Consider the following 26,023-nt stretch of genomic DNA (forward strand, 5'->3'; position numbering starts at 1 on the left):
GCTAACCTAATTCATTTTTTCAAACTTCTCCATTTGTTTGAACTACAAACTGACCATATTAATGGTCATAAGGAGGGTGGTGTATATTCTAATTTAACTGCTTTATTTTAGATGTGCATCAGCGGAATATAGTCTCGTATATTGTATATTAATGCAGTCAACAGATGCATCCCAATTATTTAATTTCTGGGTTCTGGTGTTAATTGCAGAATATCATATCATTTAGAATAAGGTTAGTAGTACTTTCTTATGTAACTGATAACAAACTTTAAAACTACAAAGTAACCCTACTGAATTTTGCTCTCACGGTTCTATACATGACTGATTATTTGTTTGTTATTCTGTATTATTTATCTGTTTTTCAACTCTCTCACACCCATTCCAAGAATGCGCAGTTGTACAGATTATTAAAAGTACACATATAACATTTATAACTTTTATACATAGAGCTTTGTTAAAACCATAAAGGGAAGAAGAAGAACAAGGCTACAGAAGGTGGATTTTTTACAAGGGGTGGTGTCGAGACGAGTCGAGACTTGCTAAATCTTGGTCGTCTCGAATTGTAAATGCCTGTCTCGCTCTCGACCTCGTATCGATCTGTAAATGCCTGTATCGATCTCGTCTCGATTTATAAACACCTGTGTCGTTCTTGTCTAATCCTCGTCTTGATATCGTCTCGAGCCTCGAAATATATAGTTATTATGAACAACATATACAGTGTGTCATTAGACAAAATTTTGCAGCGTTTAGAGATCATTAAGGTAAAATCAATCATAATGTTTTTCTTTTTGACCCCTTGTTTCGAAGCTACCAACCCTCGAAATATGTAAATGTATCCAGCATGTATGCAAACAGGTTGTATAGGTTAAGAGAGGGCATTGATGGGTGTTTGCAATTGCTATAAACAAAACATGTGACCTGTCATCATTCATCCTTAAGATCTGAACCTTCCATCGGCACTTCACAAGTCAAAACATGTGCATCCCATGCAGAATATATTAAAATAGAAGTGTTCTTCTCCAAACTTAAACCTGTTTTTAATATTCACACATAAATAACAATTATTCGACCCTGGCAAGTTAAAATAAGAGCGTGCTTTGATAAGGCATTAATAGAACAACAAATGGATTGTCGAATTCTTTAATATCCCCCTCTAATGTAGGGAAATACGGGACAAGACCGGATACCTAGCAATTAAATGCATTGGATATTTTTGTAACATTATCAGTACTCTTCGTCTCGACATCCATTGGTCTCAGTTCTAGGCAGGCATTGTCTTATGATTTAGAGGAACGGATGCACTTTTTTACAACCGACTGTTGTGAGTAAAAAGGGGATTACTATATCCAACTCTCGTCGATAATACGTATATTTCCAACATACCTTTCTAAGATGCTATAACGGTTGAGGGGGGAAAGAAGATCTTCGATATAATCAAATTTCAAACATTAAGAAAGTTTTCTCCATTTTTCACAGGTCTTGTATGTAGATAAGGAACCCAGAAACCGATTTGTGGGGAGAAAAAACGCATTTGTTTTCATGTAGTACGTACGTGCCTAAATCGTGTGGTCAAACATTATGCACTCTGTCTTGCCCCGTCTTCCCTTATATGCATGCTACATACACTAAGGTTAGTATTTACATTTTAGTATGTTCTTGCGGATATGTATTTGTTTAACTTCTATAAATAGAAATAAGAGTCGGTTGTTAGAACTTTGGGAGGAAATATTGATAGCTCTAGAAAAGACAATCAAAGCCAGACGTAGCAATCCTTAATTTTAATATATCTCTCGTGCACGTCATACCAAGTACAGTATTATATTATAATAAGGACAATTTCTAATTGCGTATCCGACACGAATATTCTATTCCTAGTATAATTAAACTGCTAGTAAATTGAAGACTAAAATTGGTAAACGCTGTAAGTGCCAAAATAATTCAAACACCGTTTTCCACGTTAAACTGTGCAATGTGCCATGCTTTATAATGTGGTAAACGTGAAATGTGGCTGGTAGCCCTCTAAGTAGTTCAAAAAGCGTGTAAAGAGGTCACTAGTGTGAACGTTATTACGGGCTGGTGTGCGGAACGATGCGATTTCCCAACACTTTTGCTTTTGGCACTTACAACGTTTACCACTTTTAGTCCTCAATTGAAGACTCGTAATGCAATTATGTCTACAAAATGGGACATGAACAAGAATTGTATTACACGTATAATTTCAAATAACATTTGTTACGAGCTGATAATATGATATACATAATGAAGGAATTCAGGAGCCAACCCTCTCCTCAAAAAATGTTCTAATCCACACAACTATATCCTTTTGATTATTACATTACTTCTTAGGAGTAAACTAATGATTTACCTTTTTCACAGGCAATAACAATACTTGTTAATTTAATATTCTAACCTGACTGAAGAAGATGCAACTGATGGACGATTTATGTATACCCTGTGATTAGCAATTAACAAAATAAATATACATAACAACAATTCAAACAATATAAATGAGTAGTGCTACTTTGAAGTCTTTATATAGGCTCTATATAGATCGCAATATTAGCCCAAGTGTCGAAAGAAGTGCATGTGAGTACATTCTACTGAAACTAGCAAAATGTAATAGAATGCACCCACATTTAATTAAAGAATTGACTCATTATAATTTATTCAATCGAATATTGTCTGGTTTTCTGGTTTTCTGGTTTCCTTGTATCGTTCTGAATCTTGGGAAAGGGTATATCTCTATATATCCAATCCGAAGTAACCTGCCTTTATCCAGTTATCATTTGGGTATATTTTATCAATATTTGAAGACTAAAATTGGTAAACGATGTCAGTGCCAAAATAATTCAAACACAGTTTTCAACGTTAGACTGTGAAATGTGCCATGCTTTATAATGTGGTAAACGTGAAATGTGGCTGGTAGCCCTCTAAGTAGTTCAAAGGGCGTGTAAAGATGTCACTAGTGTGAACGTTCTTACGGGCTGATGTACGGAACGATGCGATTTCCCAACACTTTCGTTTCGGCACTTACAACGTTTACCACTTTTAGTCCTCAATTTCCCTTCAAGTCATCGATTTCATAGACATTTCAGTAATAAATGTTCAGTTAGTACTAAAGATACCTACTAACAAACACTAAGAGTAAAATCGATTGCCATTGTAGTAAAAGTAGAACAAATAAGAAATATGTCATTGTTGAGTTAGTCATGGTATTTAGAAGTGCCAAATGCTTATTTGTCATTTAGAATTTAAACTCTAGCACAATTAAGATTTCTTCTGTTGTTGATTTCTTAAAATTTTCCTAATGTAATGCAGGAATTTGACAGGAAAAAAATATTCTACGAAACGATTACTCTGTTGTAACTGAATAACAAGAAACAAGCTGACAACACGGATTAGCAACACATAGTAGCCGACTTCTACAGTGCGTGAAATGTTAGAGGTCAAATGTAGGAGTTAGGTTTCGATCTTGTGGCTTTGTGGCAGGAATGTGAGTCAAGAGATTGTGATAGGAGGATGTATGTTTACCTTGCATCGTTGAGGCAGTACCTTCAAGGCGACCAGGAGATCTCCCACGCCATGGGAGGTCCATCTGGTGAGGAAAGGAATCAGGAGAACTTGGAGATGCCGTCGTCGGAGAAATGTGATGTGCTTCAGCTCGTCACTTATTTCTTCAACAATGTGTGGGGCTGAGGGAAGGGAAATGTTATTCATTCCAATAATGTCTGGGGTAAGTAATTCACTGCATACTTAAGATTAAATTTCTATTTCACATCAAAATTTTAAAAATACGCTCTATATATGTATATTAATTCATTCGTTAATAAATACCCAGTCTGTTTATGTAACAAAATTGCAAAAGCAATAAAAAAAATATTCTGAACCTGATCGCAAACACCTTAAAAAATTATAGCAAATGTTCAGGTTGACAAAAATATATTTACACATCTTCTGTACTTCAACAAGAAAAGTATGTTATGCTTACAGTATGGTAAGTTTAGAAATAAATATGAAGAATATTTGAATATCGATTCAGTATGATAAATGATATTTAAATTATTTTACAATATGCGCTGACGGTAGGCCTTGTAAATATTCATTTTAAAATTAAAAATTTCTGACAATTAGCTAATACGCGAAGTATTGAAAAGTTTACATTGAAAACAATAATAAGAGAAATCGCTACAAACAAGTACTAGGAATAATATCAAGAAGAGACACTTTCTGGCTGAGATGATATCGACAAGTATATAGTAAAGTGGATAAACTTAAACTCGATCCTTGTCATCATTACAATCTGCTAGAAGCATAAAGAGATACGTGTTCAGTCTTAACGAACTTTTCATAAGGAAGATACTCGTAACATAAGGATGATTTCGTTTAACTTTTGCCAAATTATTACTAAAATTTTCTGGCTCCGAGACAAAAAAATGAGACAATGCTGATTCAAAGAATCTCGCTGTCAGAAAACAAGGACAGAACTTAGTAGTGACAGATTATATTTAACTGAGCAGTTTTTCAGTTTTTCACCAAACCTAGTCTCCAACCTGCTACGTCTTACTACTTTATAATAATGACACCTGGAGTCGGGGATATACGTATGTTGACGTAGTGTTCGACTTATAAGGAAACATCTATTTCACATTAGAACTATTTTTGTGTGATCCATAGAACCGAATATGCGTGCAAGGTGCAAATATTTAGGTTAAAAAAATGCTACATTGTACTGTAATAAAGTACAAATCATTATAATTTCTAAATAATAATTAGAAAAATAATATGAAATTATGCATAAAGCATGAAAATAGACACATGCTTTACTGTCGATAGCAAAATTTCTTTTGAATTCATTTTATGCTCGGATAGGCTAGTCAGGACTGAACTACAGTTTAAAGAGAAGTCAGAACCACTGTACATTGTTCGTCCACCAGGAATCGAACATACAACTAGTCAGATCTTCCCGAAGAAGAGAAGAAGGTACAGAGAATACAAGATAGAAGATATTTGCCATGGCCGTGATAATTTTAGGGAGAGGAACTCTTATTTTAGGGACACAATTCTAGGTTGTTCTGGAAAGAGCACTTAAGTCAAAAATGCAATTTTACAGCAGTTTTCTTATGTTTATTATTTTAATAGCAAACATTACATACATCATATACATGTTGTATCGTCACTGTTTAGAATTTTACACATGCCCAATAAAAATTATAGTGATAATTCTTTCTTTAATTGATCCAGTGGGACTTATAGACTATGAGAGCAAAAGAAAACCGAAGTTTGTGACTTATGTGTCTTTTCCCGAACACCCTACAATTATTGACAATAATGGGGTTTCAGTTACAGTTTAGCTTTACAGTGGGAGAGGGGAGTGCAAAATTATGTGGTTCGCATCCGCAAAAAATACCACACAAACATTATCATTTATTAAAAAATACAGAAGAATACAGAGTTGCTACATACATAATAGTACATTGTGTGAAAGCCTATTAGGACCTTTTACATAGAATATTCTACATTATTAAGGTTCTTATTTCAGAAGGATTACAACCTTCTATGTAGACTGTCTTGTGATGTGCAATTTTCTTAATACAAAGTAAGGCAGTACGAAAATGGCATTTTAGTATAAATTCGTTGAATTTAACTGAAAGTCTTATTGTTGTCATGAAGTCCATGGCATTGTTTCATAACGTTCTTACTATTTCCACAAATCCAGCTCGAAAATTCTCTCTCTCAGAGATAAATGAGTGATTTTTAAATCTGGTATCCTGTATTCGAATCTGGTTTTCTGTAATTATGTGATTACATTCAATGTATGTCAGCATGCAGGTGATGATGTATGGCTTACATCTGAAGGGCAAGCCACGTTTTTTACATCTTCGAAAAATGCCGTAATAAGATTGAGTTGAAGATAATAATTTGATGTGCAGGAGCCAAATGAATCCGTGACATAGCGTGTAGAGATATCGGGATAAGAAACAACTCGTCAGCTAATAAAACATATAGTGCATTTAGAGTCAGAATGCCTAAGTGGATTACCACGCACGGAGCTGATAATAATCATCTTCACAAAGTTACAAAGACCCTACCAAACACACCGGAAGATGTTGAGACGGGAAGTGGAACGGAGTTGAAAGATTATTCTGCATCACCATATAATGCTATTATGAGAGCGTGGAATACAGTCTATATATAATAGATCATTACACTGGTGTGAAAATCACCATACCCAACCTTGTCTGTTCATCATCTTTCATCGCATTATATAGGAACAATCAGACAGAATACATGTCCAGTGATATGAGTATTCCACATAAAATTTTCTTTGATCACGTAGGCCAAACTAAAGCAATGTTTCTCTAGTTTTGAACTGCGTCCGTGTGGAGAAAATTTCTGGGAAAACCCACATTCATTGAGTTTGAATTTTGTTTTAAGTCCACTTTGTGCACAAATAGGCTAATCGGAACTGGACCTACAGTTTAAAGTGGGATCCAAATCAATATGTGCTTCCAACGTGTATCGAACCCAGGACTCCTTGTTACAAGGCGATAATGTTATCACTAGACCTCGGATTTTAGGTTTTTAACCTATTTTTTCTTTTGCAGGTAAATAAGAAATAACAAGTTATATCGGCGTTTCATAAAAAAGAAAACAACTGACTAAGTTTTATAGTGCCTAAAATAACCTATTTTCCTTGTTAGAACCTATTTTGGGTTTATGTGGCTAAATTAAACCTTTTTTAGGTTTTAGAAAATTTTTATATCTCACAGAGGTATTTACTAGGTTTGGTGGCGAAATAATTCAATGACTGGTGTGTTTGAAACATGTTTTCTGTCTATTTCCCTCCCTCCAAGTATATGATGTTTATCAAAGCTTTAAACAAAACAAAAATGTCTGACGTCACTGTTACCTGCAGACAGTGGCGGCGAAAGGGGACAGTTCCCCCTACTTTTTACCCCTGCACTATAGACTCTTAATGATAAGCCTTGCCTACTAAGATAAAGTAAACTGTCCTTGCCCCCCCACCCCTCCTCCCCATTCTCAGTTTTGGCACCCAATCGTCTCTACTGCCTGCACAGTCCCAAGTGCAAACTTCTGATCCGTGTGGTCTTGCTCACTTTCGCGTCAGTTTGGTCCTTTTTGGCATTCACGCCTTGTGAAGTAATATTTCAGCATTCAAATTAGCACTACTGACTATGTTTCAGTTGAAAGATAATTTTCAGCACATGAAATGATCCTCACAGACAAAAGGTGGAATTTGAGTGTGGATAACGAAAAAAGATTTATGGTGGTCACTATGACCATGATAAAATTCAAGTATAATTCCTGGTTTTCAAGGTAAACTTTCCAAAAATTCAAGGATACAAGCAGATGTTTTCTTTATTCCAACCTTACGTATTACCGACTCTCACCCTTTATATTGGCAATACAAAGGATTTGTATGATTCCAATGTAACAAAAGATTTACCTAATCAACTTCAAGATATATTATTTTGTAATAATCTTCCGTTTGTCAGATAGATTGTTCTGTAAAAAACACTAACAAAGTAAACGGATTGAAAAAATGTTGTTTTATTTTCTGTGTAGCTTTCTTTTTCATCCTCAAAATAATGAATGAAATAAAAGCTAAACTGAGAGAAACTTGCCTCAGGGCATTCATAAACATGTATAAATTTAATGGTATATGGATTAATAAAAGTTGCAATTTTTCACGTATACGGAGAAAAAATGAAATGGAGAAAACCTCCGCTTGTACCTTATTTCATGTCTTGCCAAAATTCATGAATAATTTCCAGAGCCAATAATTCACGCATAATTTCCGGTGCTAATAATTCACGTGTAATTCCCGGAATTCAAGGAATTCCAAGTGAGTAGCCACCCTGATATTGTGCAGTAAAGTATACATACGTAATTCATTTTTCATATCAACAAGTAACTTTTTCTAACAGCACAAGTGCAGTATTATAATAATTTGTAGATAATTTTGAAAATGATATGAAGAAATGAAAATTTGTTTAGAAAATTAATATTTGGTTATTACGGTTCTTGTGAAATTTTGTTTTTAACGATTGTATCTAATTAGTATTTTTCAGGAATTTTTTACCAAATTATGTCTTTTTGCTACCTACTTCAGGATTTTTCGAGCCTAATTTAAGGTTTCTAGAACCTAATTTAAGGTTTTTAAAACCTATTTTAGAATTTTTAGAACCTATTTTCGGATATTTAGAGCCTATTTTAGGAACCTAAAAGCACACTTTTAGAATCTAAAAATCCGAGGTCTTGTTATCACTAAGTCATTGATGAGGTCAATCCCACATTCATACCCTTGTAAGCATGTTGTCCAAACGTTTTTGGGTGTGTAAATTTAACGTTGGTCGCCAATTAGCTGTTCCAGCCGAACTGAATTCTAGGGAGTTTTTCTTATTGCATGAATTCAATTCCGACGGTTGTGAGTTCGAAGACCTCCTATGGGAGCGTGTGTACCTGGAAGATCCACCCAGTAGGTCATTGTAAATAACTTCTCTGTAATGCGAAACAAAAATGTGAAAATAAAAATGCTATTAGGATTAACTCAAAGACAACAGTCGAAATCCGTGATGTAGTGTCTTACTTTTCTTCATGGCACATTAGGTTTTCTTGGTGTGATAACACAGAACCAATCACGCAACCTTGGTAAGAGTAATCCTGTTTCGAAGCAAGTGCATAACTATCCCAACACTTACCGTTAAGTGTTACTAATCATCGTAATTAAACCCGTTAAGTGGTTAGGATGGTAGTCATGTAGACGGTATTCTTCTGAATACAAGTTCAAAACACAAGGGCAATGAACCGTTGCGTAAGCTGTGCTCAGGACAACAACAGATCTTCACGTTGCTGACCGAGAATTTCTTGGATTCTCCACGCTCAATGCTCTTTTTGTTCCTAAAGTATAAATACAAACACTTTAAACTCTAACCTCATTAGAAAATAGCTTAAGTACATGTAACAAGATGTCAAAATAAGAATATGACTTGTAATTGGTATGAGCGAGAAATAAATGGCAAAGTACAAGTACTCGTATCAATTACCATCATCCATGAAACCATGTAGACATGTGTAGAACTCCTATCCTAGAGGATTCTCCTGTAAGAAAACCATTTTCCTTATTTTGTCTCTACCGTCCATCAGTTTTTATACTAAGGATATAACCAGCTAATTCTTAGCACAAATTTTCCGTGGTATTCTGTACAGAAAAAAATACTATCAGAAAACTATTTTGTTATGGTCAACTGAAAAGTTATTTCACTTAATTTGTCAACAATCTCTAGGTTAATACAAGCAATAAAGATGTTGATTTTCTGATGAAAATAGAAGAGAAGCAAAACACAAAGAAACATCTGTTCCCATACTCAGTTTTCGAATAGAAGGTGACATCCCTATGGATTTTCTTTCCCAAGCAGGACGTATCTAAATTTGTTCCCAACAGGCGAAAGATATTTAATGTTCTCAGAGAATATATGTGCTATTTCTTATTAATTATTCATTGTTATTAATTGTTCTACTGACATGTTAGGTCTTTAAAAATTAATTAAAATCATGCAGTTGCGACTTATGTTTCTTTTTTTTTAAATAAAAACAATTATTCCTTAAATAGTATGCTTTGTACCTGTTGTAATTGTAATGACATAATCTGAATTTACTCCTATTAGAAAGGCAACAACGCTGAAAAATATTTAAAATGTTAGTATAATATTTTTGAAGCCCCCACCCCCTTCACGTTTTGCTCAGGTCGAGAACTGTCTACAATGGCATTTCAATGCAGAAAATTTGGTTCCATGTTGATTTTTGCTAAACTCTACATCACGGAGACAAGCACGAATTGTAATTTAATTAGAACTGAGCCGAATCGGGTCATAGTAACTGCTGGAGTCACTAACTTTCTATCTCTCTTTCAGGTTACTTGATACGAAATGTTTGTTTGTTTGAATTGTTGCTTTAAGTCAACTTTATGTACAGATAGGCTAATCGGCCAGTGCAATTTTAAAGTTGAATACGAACCACTGTGCATGTTCCTCCAACGGGTGTCGAACCCCGGACCCTTTAATTACAAGGCGACGATGTCACCATCGTCTTGATAAGAAATGTGACCGAGTGCTATGAGTGGTCGACTCACTATATCTCTACTGAACGTTGTAGGTTCAAGGGCATGGGTGTTACTTTCTGATTATAAATTCATCAATTTCATAATGACCATTCATCCACATCGTCGCCATCAGCCAAAAGTGGCAGGGAAACCGAAGGATAAGATATTAATATGAAATTGAAATAAAAATGTATTCGTGGGTGCAGGATTCTCTCATTATTTTTCCTCCTCGATCAGAAAGTAAATAAATATCTACTTATGTCCTTTCCTAAAAACGTTAGTCTATTTCCGCTTCTCCGAAATGGGATTTTCTTTCAAGTCAACATTTTCTGTAGATCCAAACACCTATTTTCATTTATTTTCGTGACTTCAACTGCGTTTTCCTTTTCCTGTGCCTATTTATATGCCATCTGGGTGGCCGAGCACTTGAGCTAGTCGACTCATCACACCATCGTAAGTTCCAGGTTTCAAACTCGGTCTTGGCATGGGTGAATGTTCTTTATGAATGTCATCTTATCGCGACTACCAAAAAGTAGGAAAAAAAACAACGTGACATAAGGAAAATACAAACTAGGATATTCAATGCCTATTTGCCTCCCTTTTGTAGAGCCTATGATAAAACAAGCTATTGTCAAGTTACCAGACCACTGAAATATTATCTTTTTCGCAACGCAAAAGTCGAGTGCTTGAAATGAGAAAGGGAGGACTTCAAATTGTATCCACTTTGAGCAATCCAACCTAACTGCTTCTTATTGAAATTCCAACCTTGTGCGAACGTGTCCTTTGTGTGTTTTTCAAGACTACAAACTACAGTATATTTCTGTGTAATATCAACATGAATGGAGAAAAAAGTTGCCTAGCAACAGCAGCGAAAAAGCCAGTAGAGTCTTGTAGTTAATAATTTTACAGTGACATGAAAGAAACATGCTGAGTATCTCGTAATGAGAATCGCAATATTTCCACTCTGGACGCACTGGTTGTTACGGAAATACACCTTCTTGCACTTGCGGACCCGCAGGGCATCTTCCTACAAGCACATCGCAAAGGGAAAGAAAGTTAAAGAAAGGCACTGCATGGTGGCAGATGTTCGTGCCAAGAAGAGAATTGAGATCATGCCAACTAGCTGATGGCGCAGAAGAGAATTGGAGGAATCAAGGACAAACAAAAGCAAGGGTCTTCTTTTAACGTTGCATGACAAGGAAAGCCACAGGTTTTTCGCCCCTCTCAAATAGATCTCTCCCTAGAACGTAGACGGCACGGTGCTTCCGCCAGACAAGATGGACACATTAGGTTTATGATGCTTAATCTTCAATCAAGTTTCAGAGTACTAAGACATGAAACTCGAGTCACGCATGGAATCTAATGGTGGTCACTCGAGCACGAATATCTCTCGATTTTTCAACTTTCCACGGGTCTTTAAAATAATAATATATGATCTTAACAACGATATTATTCCAATATAGATGTAAAGATTCGCTATCTTCTACAGGTAATTTGATTGATTGCTTGATTTGGTGTTTTAAGTCCACTTTATGCACAGTGAGGCTAATCGGGACTGGACCTACAGTTTAAAGTGGGATCCGAACCACTATGTGCCTCCACCGGGTATCAAACCCGGGACCCCTTGATTACAAGGCGATACAGGTAATTTAAGTTTAGAACCTTGGTAACTAAGGGAAAATATTCGTTCGACTATTTCGTCGTATGAGAAGCAGAGAAAGGTAACTCCAAAAATGCGTTTTCAGCTTTGTTTAAATCTCCTCTAAAGAGCAGCCGGACCTTGTAGCCGAGTGGTTAGCCCATCGCGCTGCGACGCCAAGGGTCCCGGGTTCGAATCCCGCTCGGACTTGGTTGTTTGTGAATGTCCATTCATCAATTTCATAATTTCATCACTCATCCCCATCTTTGCAAATTAGCCAAGAGGCACAAAACGCGAAGTAAAATAAACTAAATGAATCAAATCCTCTCAAGAGCTCTTTGGAGTCAGATCGCCCTTCTCCACTTCTAATCCTTAACAGTAAGGTAGTCACGTACTTCCAATTCACTGACTCTCTTTAAGAGTCAGACTTATTAAGAATACATTATTTCTTCTCTCCTGTAAATCTGATATATTCGATTTACGTCCATCTGATCCTCACACGACGATTTATTTTATGGGCATATTGTTTATCGATCTCAATGACTGGCTTTCTAAATAAAACCTAACAAGAAGTGATTACTAATAAAAGGTATCCTTGATCATTTTAATTGTGCTACTATTGAATTGAATGTGAACAAAATACTGAAATACATTCCTGAAGTAGACTGTGTTTAATATTCTTTAATTTGCATTATAAACTGCAAATTGCAATATCAATTCATGTTTAGCTTTCCCGATGACGTAGCGATAACGTCATTGCTTTCTAATGAAGGGGTCCCAGGTTCGATACCCGGGGGAAGCACAAAGTGGTTTGGATCCCACTTTAATTTATAGGTCCGTTCGCGATTAGACTTTCTGTGCATAAAGTGAAGTTTAATAAAAACTGAATCAAGCTTTATCAGTGCTTGGATGATTTATCATCTTGCCCTTGCGTCTTGCAGCTGATTGTCTCGACTACAAGGCAAATTCATTGAGCTCTGCTGATGCAGTGTTCGTTGTAATCTGACATGAGGGCCACATAAAAAGGAAAGGTTTAAAGCATTCATAACCGTCCCATTGGTTTAGTACACATTTTGTATTATTTATACAATGAAATCGACAATTTGTCTAATCACCACTTCATTTGAAATTTTGTGTAAGGTGTAGGTATGAAAAGGGTACATACTTACTTCACTATTGATAATGTGATTTTCTTCATCTAATAGCCTAAGCATAATTATTTTATAAATGATTATGGAAAAAATAAATTATTAATTTATACATCACTAATACTATGTATGCAATAAGTATATGTTAATGTAGAATATTTATTTAAAATTTAAAAATAAAAGCCTAAATGTAACAAGAGTAAATCTAACAAAGATAATATTATGGTCCAGAACTGTGACTTATCCACACACCGTCACATCGCCCTAACACCTGTCAAAATTTCCTTAACATCCCCTAGATTTTTTCGCAAAGGCACAGTTTATAGTCATTTTGCTCTAAATTTACCCTTACAGCCCCTTCCCTAAGGACGAATTTACACCATCCAGATGGAAAATTCTGCATAAACTCTTTGTCCACTCAGGAAAGTTCGGCGTAGCTCTAGCTATCTTTTAAAAAGAAAGATTGCTGAATGCAGAAAATATTACAAAACGTAGAAATGACTACCACTGGTATGAAAACGGTACTTATACGTTAAAAAATGATAATTGCCCACGTAGCGCACCTTAATAAATGCGTTGAAAGAAAAAGTAGTAAAGAGGCCCGACTGAGAATTTGGTTGGGGAGAAAACACGTTATTGGAAAAATGTGCTATGGGGTTTTATTACAAATGCGATTAGTGTATTCATCTTGTTATGTCTTAACTGCTACTTAATTGATACCTTCGACCATTTCATGTGAAATATGAAAGAGGAAATCTTGGTATGGTGAAAATCACAAAAATATTGTATAGGGTAGGGTGGTACATTTTCGATATAGGTACTATTTCGATCACCCGTTCTAAAAAGTCGAATATTTTGCTTCATGTTGATTTGAGGAGTGAGGGTTGTTGCGTGGGGTGTCAGGTGTGTTGTGCAGAAACATCAAGAAATTCTACGGAAAACCCGGAGAACCAGACGTAATTTTGTATGTAGATATAATTGGTGCTTTGTATATAAACGTCTGCCTGTCATTTTGCGTGCCCCATGTTTATGCTTGAACGTAAGACAGCGAAATTCAGGTCAAACGTGGACAAGCATGTGGTGGCTGTAGCATGTGACATGTGTAACCATGTGGTGACAGATGAGGGAACTACAGAAATATTTGTTTCCATGCACAAAGTCGTACATATTCGATCGGCGGAAATGGTACAATTTCGATCAGTGAGGTATACAGTTTGAGTTCCATTACCGTAACGCGTGCAACACATTACTTCACAAAGTATGGAAGTAATGCTGGAAAGAGAATGAAAACATCTTCTACTCATTTAACAAGCAACAAAAACTTGTGCAATACTGCAACCAATAGGTTTACTAAAAATAGACTGTTTCCACCGACAGAGAGACAAAAGAGCAGAGAGACTTCGTCAGCACTAAAAAATAACGGTTTTGTGTGTGCATTTTGTAATATAAGTTATTCCAGTGTTGCCTCAGAATCTAAAGTAGGCTGGATACGGAGTCAGAGCTGCAATCGTTGGTATCACGAGTTGTGTGTTGGCGCTAAAGGAAAGAAGCAATTCACCTGCGGCAAATGCCTGTAATGGCTGTAGACAAAACGGACTTCCTTTCATGATGCTAACAACAAATCAAGGAACACGCGTCAATAAATCCTTGTGATTTTTTTCATGTTAAAAATAGACCTATCTATAAATATACTGCTGGACAAAGAAAACCGGACACTTTAATATTTGACATCTGAATTGCAATTACTTATGAATTACGCTCTCAGTTTGGTAGTTTTCTGTAACTTTCGTTTTTGTTCTAATTTAACTTATTAATGTATGTAGAACATCCTCAAAGTTTGTTTTCTGTTGAATATATTTCCAATAATTTAGTTAGCCTTCGAATCAGAATGTATGCGTTATCACAAAAAATGCAAGTGTCCGTTTTTTTTTGTCCAGCAGTATATTACGTAAAGATCTTCTTCTGTTTAAAATCTTTCTGCTTTGTATATTTTTAGTATGTTTAAAATAATATAGCTACATAAAATATTGTAATGTAGCAAAAAATTAAAAACTTATCTCCCTAATATAATATCCGAGTAGTACTTACAAGGTAGCCTAATATTAAGAGAACGGAAAAAATACTTTAGGCATAGCTATACATACTTCTCCTATATTTTGAGTTATGTAACGATGATTAGTCAAACAGAGTTATTAAACTAACATAACATGCAGTTTGTTTTTATTTTGCTCCTGTAGGCCTACACCATAGAAGAAGTTGCACTTGTAGTATATATTAAGGATACTGTTTCTTCACTCAATGTTGATCCAAATTGTACCGCACGGTGATCACATTTGTACCTACCTAGGTACTATTCTGATCAAATTTTATCCGACCGAAATTCCGTTCTGCTATCTACTGTAGCAGAACTAAAAATGTCATGTTATGCCAGCATCTTTAGTAAAAGGTAAGCATTTCATTGGCACAAAAGCTGTAATTTTGCTGTCTATTTTTTGCAAGTTATATTGAATTTAATTTTTTGTGATCGAAAATGTACCACCTTACCCTACTTCAACATAAGAAAATGAAGCTGAAACCACAGCTAAAATGGTCATTATCTAGAACCACCTGAGTGCAATGAAACTAATGCTCTGTTATTCAATAGTATTCCATTTTATTATATTTTTACATAAATTTCCTTGGTAGGACAGTTGTTTATATACAGATTTTAGTTATCTTAACTAAACGTCATCAACTTGAAAATATATATGAGCTGTTATATCTCTATTTTTAATTTTTATTTGATTTGATTTGTGTTATTTAGAGTCCCTTTCTGCCACTTTTGGCTAATCGCGAAGATGAGGATGAGTGATGATACGATGAAATTGATGACAGGACACTCACAAAGAACAGCGATGCCCAGGCCGGGATTTCAACCTAGGACACTTGGCGTCATAGCGCGCTGTGCTAACCACTCCACCACGGACTATTACTATTTTTATACCATCTTTAACTATTCGTGTTATTATTATTATTATCAATTGTTTTATTTTGATAATAATAATCACAGACATAATCTATATTTTTTTAAATATTGTTATTATTATTACTTGTGAGATACTTCGGGCCTCCCTGATGGCGTAGTGGTAACGTCGCCGCCTTGTAATTAAGTGATTCCGGATTCAATATTCGGTGGGGGCACGTACATAGTGATTCGGATCCCACTTTTAACTGTAGGTCCAGCCCCAATTAGCCTATCTGCACATAAAGCGAACTACAAAATGCAAGACTCAAACGTGTGACACTTGGTTCGAACTCCTCCAGAAACATATTTGTAGATATCTGCCTTGTTCTGAACACTGGTAATTTTACATATGTATGATATTGTGAACAATTTATGAAACTCCGTTTACATTGAGCCTCTTATTTAGTTGTGCAAGAGAGTTGGGGGCGGGGGGTCAAAGTCTGATTCGTCGTCACTGCGCAACTTGTATACATTGGTTGGTTGATTTGGTGTTTTAAATCCACTTTATGCACGGGAAGGCTAATCGGGACTGGACCTAAAGTTTAAAGTTTGATCCGAACCACTTGTGCCTCCACCGGGTATCGAACCCGGGACTCCTTGATTACAAGGCGACAACGTTATGTTAAAAGTAGTTTTTATCTAGATAGAGGTAGAATTAGTGTATACATGAAGTAAACTGCAACCCGGTATGAATATTTGTAATGATTTATTTGTAATGCATTAATAAACAAGGAATAGACTAAGTCGGAAATGAACTTGCGTAAAATGTTCAGTTGGATTCTGAAATATTACTTACACAGTTAGACTTACACACTCTTGCTAGGATTGATCTAAAGCCAAAGATGATGAATGGTCTGAATAATGTTATTAAAGTAGCCGTTCGATAACGATGGACAGTAGAGAAACTTTTTAAGTATCTGACAAAATAATGAACCGACAATTCCAGGAGTTGGAGAGTTGCGAGCGAAGATCTTGTCTAAAAATAAAGGACGTGGAGGAAGCACGCGGGTAATTTTACGTAATTAAGAGGGACTCTATTGATTGATTATTATGTTACTCTGTATGGCATGTTTCTAGTTTGTGGCTGAGCAGACAATGGGGAAGAACAACGAATGCTGAAGTTACTGCTACGAGAGTTAGTTAAGGGAGTCTGTTCATGCAATTTCGATAACTCATATAATTAAACTGAACATATGAGTCAAAATAAATTAAAATCAAATTTGTGTCTCCAACACAAACTTGTCACCAACCCAACCATGCTGTTCATTGTAAACTTTGTCCATTAATCCATAATATAACCAGTAAATAAATATCAATAAATAAATCAAATCAAATAAATAGAACACAACCTACTTTTATGAAAAGCAGGTAAGTTAAACTTAGTTAAGTTAGTACAAATCCTACGTTTATTGCCTTCTTTAGAAAAAAATAATATCCAAGGAAAAATTCGTACTACTTGTAAAATTCTAGAGAGGGCACGTACGAATCAGCAACTCTTACTCTCTTGCTTACACATATACGTGTCATCAGCTTCTTACTAGTAATTTGCTTTTGCAAACAACTCACTTCTCGGTACTCCCTACAAACTTCAATTAAACTGAATCAGTGTCGGTGTTGACTTGGTTCACTTGCAAGGCAAAATGTTTCCTACCAAATACTCGACGATGACAGAAATTGAAGTCGATTTGACGAATAAGGGTAGAATTAAATGAGACTGTCACACAGCTAGCGGAAAAGTTATGTACTCGTTGTATACACTTTGCTCTTTTCTCTTCTTTTTTTCCTTTTTTTTGTAAACTGTTTTGGGAGCGATTTTTTTTTATCCTTAAAAATTGAAAGTTGGTAATGATGAGATATTGTGTACAGCATCGCAGTTGCATAACACGTAAGAGATCCTCGTGAGTTATCTCAGTATCTTTCTCCAGTCATATCCTACTTAATTCCAGTTTGGGCCATTTTCATATCAAGTCAAAATATTGCAGGCCGGGTTATTAGCATTAATACTTTTATTGCGATTATTAATACCATTAGTTATTAAATTTGATGAAGTCCATTTTATGTCCAGATAGGTTAATCGGGACTGGACATACAGTATAAAGTCGGATCTGAACCACTGTGTAACGTGCCTCCACCATAGATGATTCCTGGACTTGATTACAAGCCCACAGAGATAGCACTACTCCATCGGGAAGGCTCTACCAGTATTAGTACTTTAAAAACTATATTTGCTGTGGTGCGCATATGGAACTGTACTCTTCAAATACCAAAATTAATGATAATATGATTGACAATAAATGAGCAAAGTAATGTAGTGGTAAAAACATTAATACATTAAGAAAATTGCCATATGAAGTATTCAGTTAGCCTAGTCATCAGAAAATTAAAAATAATAGAGCCCTTGGTGAGGACAGTATCACTGCAGAGAATAGCATAATGGTTAATGTTACGTTCAAATTAATCGCAATGTTATATTTGTCATGAAATTCTAGCCAATTTTGAAATGTCACATGACTGAATCGTGGTGGATTTCAAGAAGATAGCCACGTTTGTAACATATCCTAAAAGGTTTTCCTCCTTTATGCTTCACCATACATATTTGCTTTAAATAGGTATTTCGGCAGTTATGGACTATCTTGTATGTAGTATAAACAACGTATATATCGTGGCACCGCACAAACTTTCACGGCGTGTTGGGGTCATTAAGGTAAACATTTTTTTTATATAATAATTTTCTGTTTGACTATTGCCTACGGCACTATATGCCTTCGAAAAACGGAATCTTATCCAGAATATATATTCACCCACATAGCACAGGCTCAAATGTCCACTGATGGACTGACATTTCAATTTCTGTAAACAATGCATGTGACTTTATTTAGGCCCGAAGACGTCGCTTCATAAATTAAATTTGGTTAGGTATGTTTTTTTAATGTTATACAAAGTTTCGGACATTGAGTCTCAGTTTCGTCTCGAATTGACAGAGTTCTGTCTTGTTCTCGGTCTTGTCTCGACAAGCCTCGAAGTGTCTCGATTTATAAAAAGACTGGTCTTGGTCTCGGTAACATCCCTAGTCCATTTTTTCCAAAGTATGTGTCCTTTCTCCCCGTAGGTGCGGACATGTCACGTAGTATTAAAATATGTTCTAGCTGATGTGTAAGACATTTAAGAAGGAAAATGTTTCACATTTCATAATAGAGAGGCATCAATTGTTTGAATATATTTTTTTCAGTTAACATTGTGTGCATTATTTCAACATATTTCTTAGGGTGTGTGTTTACTCCTCGTTTACCCTACATTGAAATTATAGCATGATATCACGAGATTTATATATAATATAATAATATATATAATATCTAAGAAACTAAAAGCTAAAATATATAAAACAGTAATTTTGCCTGAAATATTATATGGATGTGAAACGTGTCTCTTACATTAAAAGAGGAATATAAATTTAGAGTATTTGAAAATAAAATCCTTAGAAAAATATTTGGACCTAAAAGGGAGGAGGAGACAGGTGAGTGGAGAAATTTACATAATTTAGAGCTTCATAATTTGTATTCATGTCCAGATATTATTAGAGTAATTAAATGAAGAAGACCATGTGGCACGAATGGGAGAGGAAAGAAGAGGTTACAGGATTCTTGTTAGGAAACCTGATGGTAGGAGACTTGTAGGAAGGCCAAGACGAAGATGGAGGAATAACGTTAAGATGGACCTAAAGGAAATCGGTAAGGTTGAAAAAGATTGGATTGATCTTGCCAAGGATAGGGACAGATGGAAGGCTTGTGTTGGTTCAGCCGTAAACCTTCGGGTTTTAGAAGACCAGAGTGTTAGTTAGTTAGCGTGATATCACTGTGAGATTGAGCAAAGATGCTCCATCACATATCGAATCTTCACAATCTAACCCAACAGTACAGCAACTGCACAAAGATTTGGAGAATATATCAGCTAAATTAATAAATCCAACTAAATGGCTGCTCTCACATATCACCAAACTCGACCAAGCATCCTCCCAGGTAGGAATTTCTAAGTCGAGCACTGACAATGGATACTCGATTTGTATAGTGCAAAAACTGGCATCAAGAAAAACTAAGGATTTATCTTCTTCTTTGAATGAATACTGCACCAGCTACATGCTTTTGTGTTTTTACTTCAAGTATAAAAAGCAAAGTTTTGACTTGAGTAGAAGAAAGAAGAAGCAGAAGAAGCAGTCTGCACAAAAATCACGTAAATACAATTGCACTGTTTATGCGTATTCGCTGCCAAAGGTCTGCTCTATGAAAATAGCAGCATCGAGAAAAGTAGAAAAAGAATGGAAAAAACGAGAAAAAAAAACAGTCTCATCCGATTCGTAGACAGAGTGGGATAAAAATGAACAGTTTGGCGTCAAGCCACAGCATGTGGCTTCACCCTAGCAACTTAGCAAAAACGCTTTGAACGGTCACGGGAGGTTGGAATACACTTAACACGTCATTGTGCTTTGGAGGGAGTCATTTATTTGCCAACAAAGCAACAAGTTAAATAAAAGATATACTGAAGAGGCGGTTATCGCTAGATCTGCTGGGTGTCGTGTGTGAGTTAAAGGGCAAAGAGGAACAAATTTAGAAATTTAGTAATACTTCAGTGTGTTTTGTATGGTGCCCAACATTATGCATATTCTTATCAGGCAGGTGCAAGAACAAGAACTGTTGAATCAAGTTCAAGTAATCTGATAGTATGTGTTATTTGATTACTCATTAAGATTTTAGATATGTAAAGGCCAACTTGAAGACTTCTGGTGATAAATGATGACGGGGTTCCTCGGGTTAGGGACCAAGTAAGTTCTGGTGAAGATTCTGGAATCTTCTTCAGAACTCACCTAGTTGATAACTCGAGAGAACTACACCTCACTCCATAAAGCGGGAATGCTATTAGCTCTCGAATGCCTGGAAACTTCTCCAGACCTCACCTGGTCGGTAGGACCTGAAGATGAGAGACGTTAGCTCTCGAAAGTTTGGAATCTTCTCAGAACTCATCTAGTTGATATTGAAGAAATATGAGAATAATATTATCACTTTAAAGCTCGGAATCTTGTCCAGAACCCATCTGATCGATAACACATTTTAGATTCGTACCCGTAACTGGCGTGGCCCCAGATTGTACCGCAAATGGCGTGGCGTGGTCCCGTGGACCAACTTGAATTCACTATTTCCATAAGTTATCGAAACAGTACCAAACTTTTTCACAAATTATCATCTATTTTGGACATTGTTTATGGAATTAAGATAAATTTTTGGCCACTATTTCTGTTATTGCGGTTTTTATTACTCAATTTATGTAACGCTACAAAAATCTGTTCGTTTTTCGTAAACGGATCTGTAAATACATTTTTATAGGACTGTAAGATACAAAATATCATTTAGTTGTTCAATTATCACAGTTCATACATGTTGTTACCCCATGAAACAAAATCACATAAAGAAATTCACACACAAAAAAAGTTCTGCACAATGTCAATATTATGATAATTGATCGTAGCGATAGTCAGTGGAGATAAGTACTTCATTATCGCTTTTATCAGACTCTAAATCTGATAATTCACTTCCGCTTGCAACTTATTCAATTTAATATTTTTTATTTCAAAAATATTTTCATGGGCCTCCCCGATGGCGCAGTGGTAGCGTTCTTGCCTTGTAATCAAGGGATCCCACTTTAAACCGTAGGTCCAGTCCCGATTAGCCTTATTGTGCATAAAGTGGATTTAAAACACCAACTCAAATCAAATCAAAAATATTTTCACTAAAAAACGAATCGTCAACTCTGATTCTCGCAGCAGGTTCCTTGCCGAAAGACTTACGCAAACGGCGTCGCGTGGTCCGTGGGACCCACTAGTATCTGTTGTTCTGAAACTAAAACGCAGCTAGCGAAGTGGTGCGGGCAGGTTACGTGATTTTCCAAAATATGAAGCTACCGAAAAGGAGAGGGAATTACATGTTATTGCTTCAGAGAACGAGAGCGTTGTTCTAGGCCGCGGGTCTCTGGGACCACACCACGCCAGTTACGGGTTAAAAAGGGGGGAGAGAAGAAGATTTTGCAACCTAACCTTGAGTAGTGCCTTCACTACACTTTAGAAGGTGATGATGTTTATCAACTGCAATAGGTTAAATTGTTGAATTAAGTTGCAACCAAAGCTCTAACTGATGACTTAATTAAGTTTGCATTAACAATATCAAAGGAATCTTTTTCGTAAGTCTCTAAAAAAACTGAAAGTTGAAAGAAACTTTAACTGTTTATAATTCTTCACAAATTAATATCAGATGAACTATTCTTGCAGTCTCGTAACATCAGTAAAATACAATCCATATAAATAACAATAAAATCAGTTTTTGTCACATTGGTTCCCCGCTTCCCAAACGTTTGATCCTCGTGCCTTGACACCACCAAATATCACTAGGGAGCATATTTTCGCCTATTTTCCAATTTGTAGTAAAACATGCGCTTTAAAGTTTGAAGGTCGTTTCATGTTGTCTCGAGCCTGATAACACATTTGTATAGTGCCTCCAAATGCCAATTTTGATGTTCAGTAGCTACTTTGCATGATCGTGCCTAAAAGGACTTTTAGTACTTTTTGTACTCCATTTTCCTTGCAGTATTTTTTAAAAGTTGAACTGAAAACTGGCATTTAGGCCTACCGAATTTCAGAATCGCAAGTAATGTCAGACCCAGTTGACTCGCACAAATCGATGCTAACCAGACTCAACCAAGCTTTTCTTTTTTCCAGCCACTAGCTTGTATGTACGAGTCGCGCGTTTTTGCTGTGTGTGCGATGGAAAGGAAGAGCGTTTTAAATATGACCACTCCCCCCCCCCCCCCATCTCCCATCTGGTATATTTACTGTAGTCAAGCGATCGTTCCCAAATTGCAACAGGTATGATATTACAGCGCAAACGTCACCCCAAACTTTCCCCGAGGTGGGATCCGTTTATAATTTACAAGTTTTGGAATTTCATGTTGACTGCTTATTTCTGTGTCTTTTCTATTTTATAGTACCTTTTTAAGTTCCTATGTTCATCATAATTTATACATAACAACCAATTAACTTGGTCCTGGTAAAAATAAATCATATTTACTCCGATGATCCATTAACTTCCTGGGCCTCCCCGATGGCATTGCAATCAAGGGTTTCTGGGTTCGATACCCTGTGGAGGCACATAGTGTTTCGGATTCCACTTTAAACTGTAGGTCCAGTCCAAATTAGCCTATATGTGCATGAAAGTGGACTTAAAACAAACTTCAACTTCATTACTTCCAGTGAAGTAGAAAGAACATCTGCACAATACTATGGCATTTTAACAGCAAAACAACTGCAATTACTACGAAAAATTTAGAAATATCCCTATCGATCAATTGGAATGTAATTGAAACAGATACACTTCCTCGGAGTCAGAGAGTGTTGAGTGGCCGACTCAGGATCTCTATCCTGAAGCAGGGAGTCGTAACGTACCCAATTTGCGTTACACGTTACGTTCCATTTTGTAGGAGGAAGAGTATGGTTCAGCTGCTGGTACCCATGTAACGTAACGAAATGCAATATGTTACAGACTGACGTTACAGAGAACGTAACAAAATGTATTATGGTAGATATTAACGTTATAAAGGAACGGAACGAAATGAGCACATTGGAACATAACGTAATATGCAATATGGTATATACTACCGTTACAAGGATACAAGGAACGTAGTAACGAAATGCATTGTGGTATATACTAGCGTTACAAAAAAACGTAACGAAATGCAACATGGTAGTAAATAACGGTACATAGGAACGTAATGAATGCAATCCTCCGTAACGGAACGAAGTGAAAGGCAATATGGTTAATTAACGTTACATAGGAATGTAACAAAATGTAAACCACTGTAGCGGAACGGAACAAAATGCAGTTGGGTACATACCATCTGCATAAGGAACGTAAATAAATTCAGTATGGTAGATGTTAACGTTACAAGGAAAGAACAATTCACAAATGTTTGCTAGTAACGTTATAGGTGCGTGACAAATATAATCTATTAAACATCAAGGAAGAAAAAGGAATAGCCCAAATCTCTTGCCATTCATTGGAACATTGCGAAAAATAACTCAGTATATTGTGTGGGATTAATGTTTCGTTAAAAATATGGTTGTTTGTAAATTAATGAATTTCCACCAGGGTTGTTAAAGGATCAGGAATTTTAAATCAATTCAATTCAGGTTCAGCAGGGAATATTAGCAAGCATAAATGGATCTGGACCGTAAAGAGCCTTTTTATGTTTAAGGTATTTAAATAAGTTCCAGGAACCTTTTTTCTGGATCAATTGAAATACGGCACAGGGTCCTTCGTTCCGGATCAATTTAAAGACGGTCTAAGTTCCATATTTGAAATGAAACAATACGCAACTTGGACCGAATTTACACTGTGATAGAACAGGTTCCGGTATTGTTGCGGAACCCAATAGAACCCATTAGTTGATGGGTTCGTGGACGTTTAAAAACCCTGATTTGAAAATTACACTTTTGGCTCGAAATTGAATAAACCTTCCATGTAGTGTAGAAATGAGTAGCCATAGGCGTGCGCACGAAGTCCAAAGGGGGGGTTAATGCCCCGCCCTAATCATGGACGTCTGCAGATATTTTCGACGGAGGGAGAAGCGAGGTATTTTTCCATGGGGCATATTACCCCGATAATAGTGTTGCCCCCTCAAGAAACACCACTTGAATTCGAAATTATCGCATTCCTGCATACCCATTATAATAATTAATGTAAATTACTATGACTGGAATCAAATTATACGTGTGAAATATATACTTTTAGCTGACATTCGTTTTCTAAAGGAGAGAGGTGGCCATCCGCACCCCCCTTTCAGATTTCCATGCCCCTATATTATTATACTTTAATCCAGAAAGTTAGGGGAGAGGAATTTTATCGCCGGTTATTAAACTATATTATGCTCTTGAAGAAAATGAAGTATTTTTAAGCCAATGAAAGTTCACAAAACAACTACGGCTAAAGAAGGTGCAGTGGCGCAACCACAGGGGGGGGGGAGATTGGGCCTCAACCTTGGACGGAAATCAATTCTAAGGGGTAAGGTTGCAAACATTGAACTATGGAAAGAAAGGTTGCAGAATCTAAGAGTTGCAGGACAAAACGATACTAAAGACGGATTTAGTTTTCACGTCTTTCGTGCATTATTTCTTCCAGACGGTCAAGAGCATCTGCAAGGAGGCACAGAAGGGCAATTGCCCCCTTTCGATTTATATCTTTATACAAATGTAAATAAAGTTATATAAAATTGTCTAGCTCGTTTCGCTCGCAATATCTGCTTTTCTTACAGTCTTGTCAATTTCAAACCCTTAGCTATAGTGGAACCATGAGCAAAACAACCTGCGCAGACCCACGACTCCTGTACACCATACTCCCGCTTGTAGGGGAGGGGGAGAGTGGACCATGCTTCCTTATGGCCCGAGGTGGAGGGAAGAAGGGAAAGCTGCGCGGGGACTTTTCGTCCCAAGGTTTTTTTCCTTGTGGTCGATGTATAGGGGACGGCGGCAGTCAGCCCTGGACGCCGAACGATGTAAATAGAAAAAAAAATGTAAAAGAGAATGTCATGGGCCTCCATGATTTTTTTGCGCCATATTAAATCAATATTGTTTTCAGTTTGCAAAAATTTGGATCTAAAAGTTTTCTTGATCGCTTCGCTAGCAATTTATTTTCTGTAATGCATTGTAAATTACCAGAGGGAGAAGTAACAAGAAGTAAGTACGTCAGACTATTACAAACAGTTGAGTCTTAAATGTATGAACAATTGTTTGGGGGAGAAGAAGCGCACACATTTCAGAGGCATATTTTTTGTTGTTTGTTGTGGGGCGAATGAATTCATTATGTAATGTATTAATATAGGCTATATAAATTGTGTACGTATAATAATAGTGCCATTATTACTACTATTATTAATAGTTTATCCAAGTACTCCCCCCGCAGACAAGAATTTGTGGTTACTCCTCTGAGGGGGTGCATCATTTTCTATGTAATTGAAAACTATCGCGCTTCGTTCTCTGGCAAATTTCTTAAAAATAAAAGTAAGGACATTTTGAA

At 36.3% G+C, this 26,023-nt stretch overlaps 1 protein-coding gene across 2 annotated transcripts in view; it reads right to left on the reverse strand.

The window, feature by feature from the left end:
- The window catches only part of LOC145984405 (uncharacterized), a 137,239-nt gene that overhangs the window by 71,698 nt on the left and 39,518 nt on the right, over positions 1-26,023 (reverse strand). Inside the window, exon 2 of one of the 2 annotated variants that reach the window (XM_083118068.1) lies at positions 3,532-3,692. The exons of the other annotated variant lie outside the window; for it this stretch is intronic. Coding sequence (XP_082974194.1) covers positions 3,532-3,692 — 161 coding nt within the window. The remainder of the gene's footprint in view (positions 1-3,531; positions 3,693-26,023) is intronic. 2 annotated transcript variants of the gene reach the window in all.

Source organism: Lepisma saccharinum, chromosome 2 (assembly GCF_977018435.1).
Source record: "Lepisma saccharinum chromosome 2, izLepSacc3.1, whole genome shotgun sequence".
NCBI lineage: Eukaryota > Metazoa > Arthropoda > Insecta > Zygentoma > Lepismatidae > Lepisma > Lepisma saccharinum.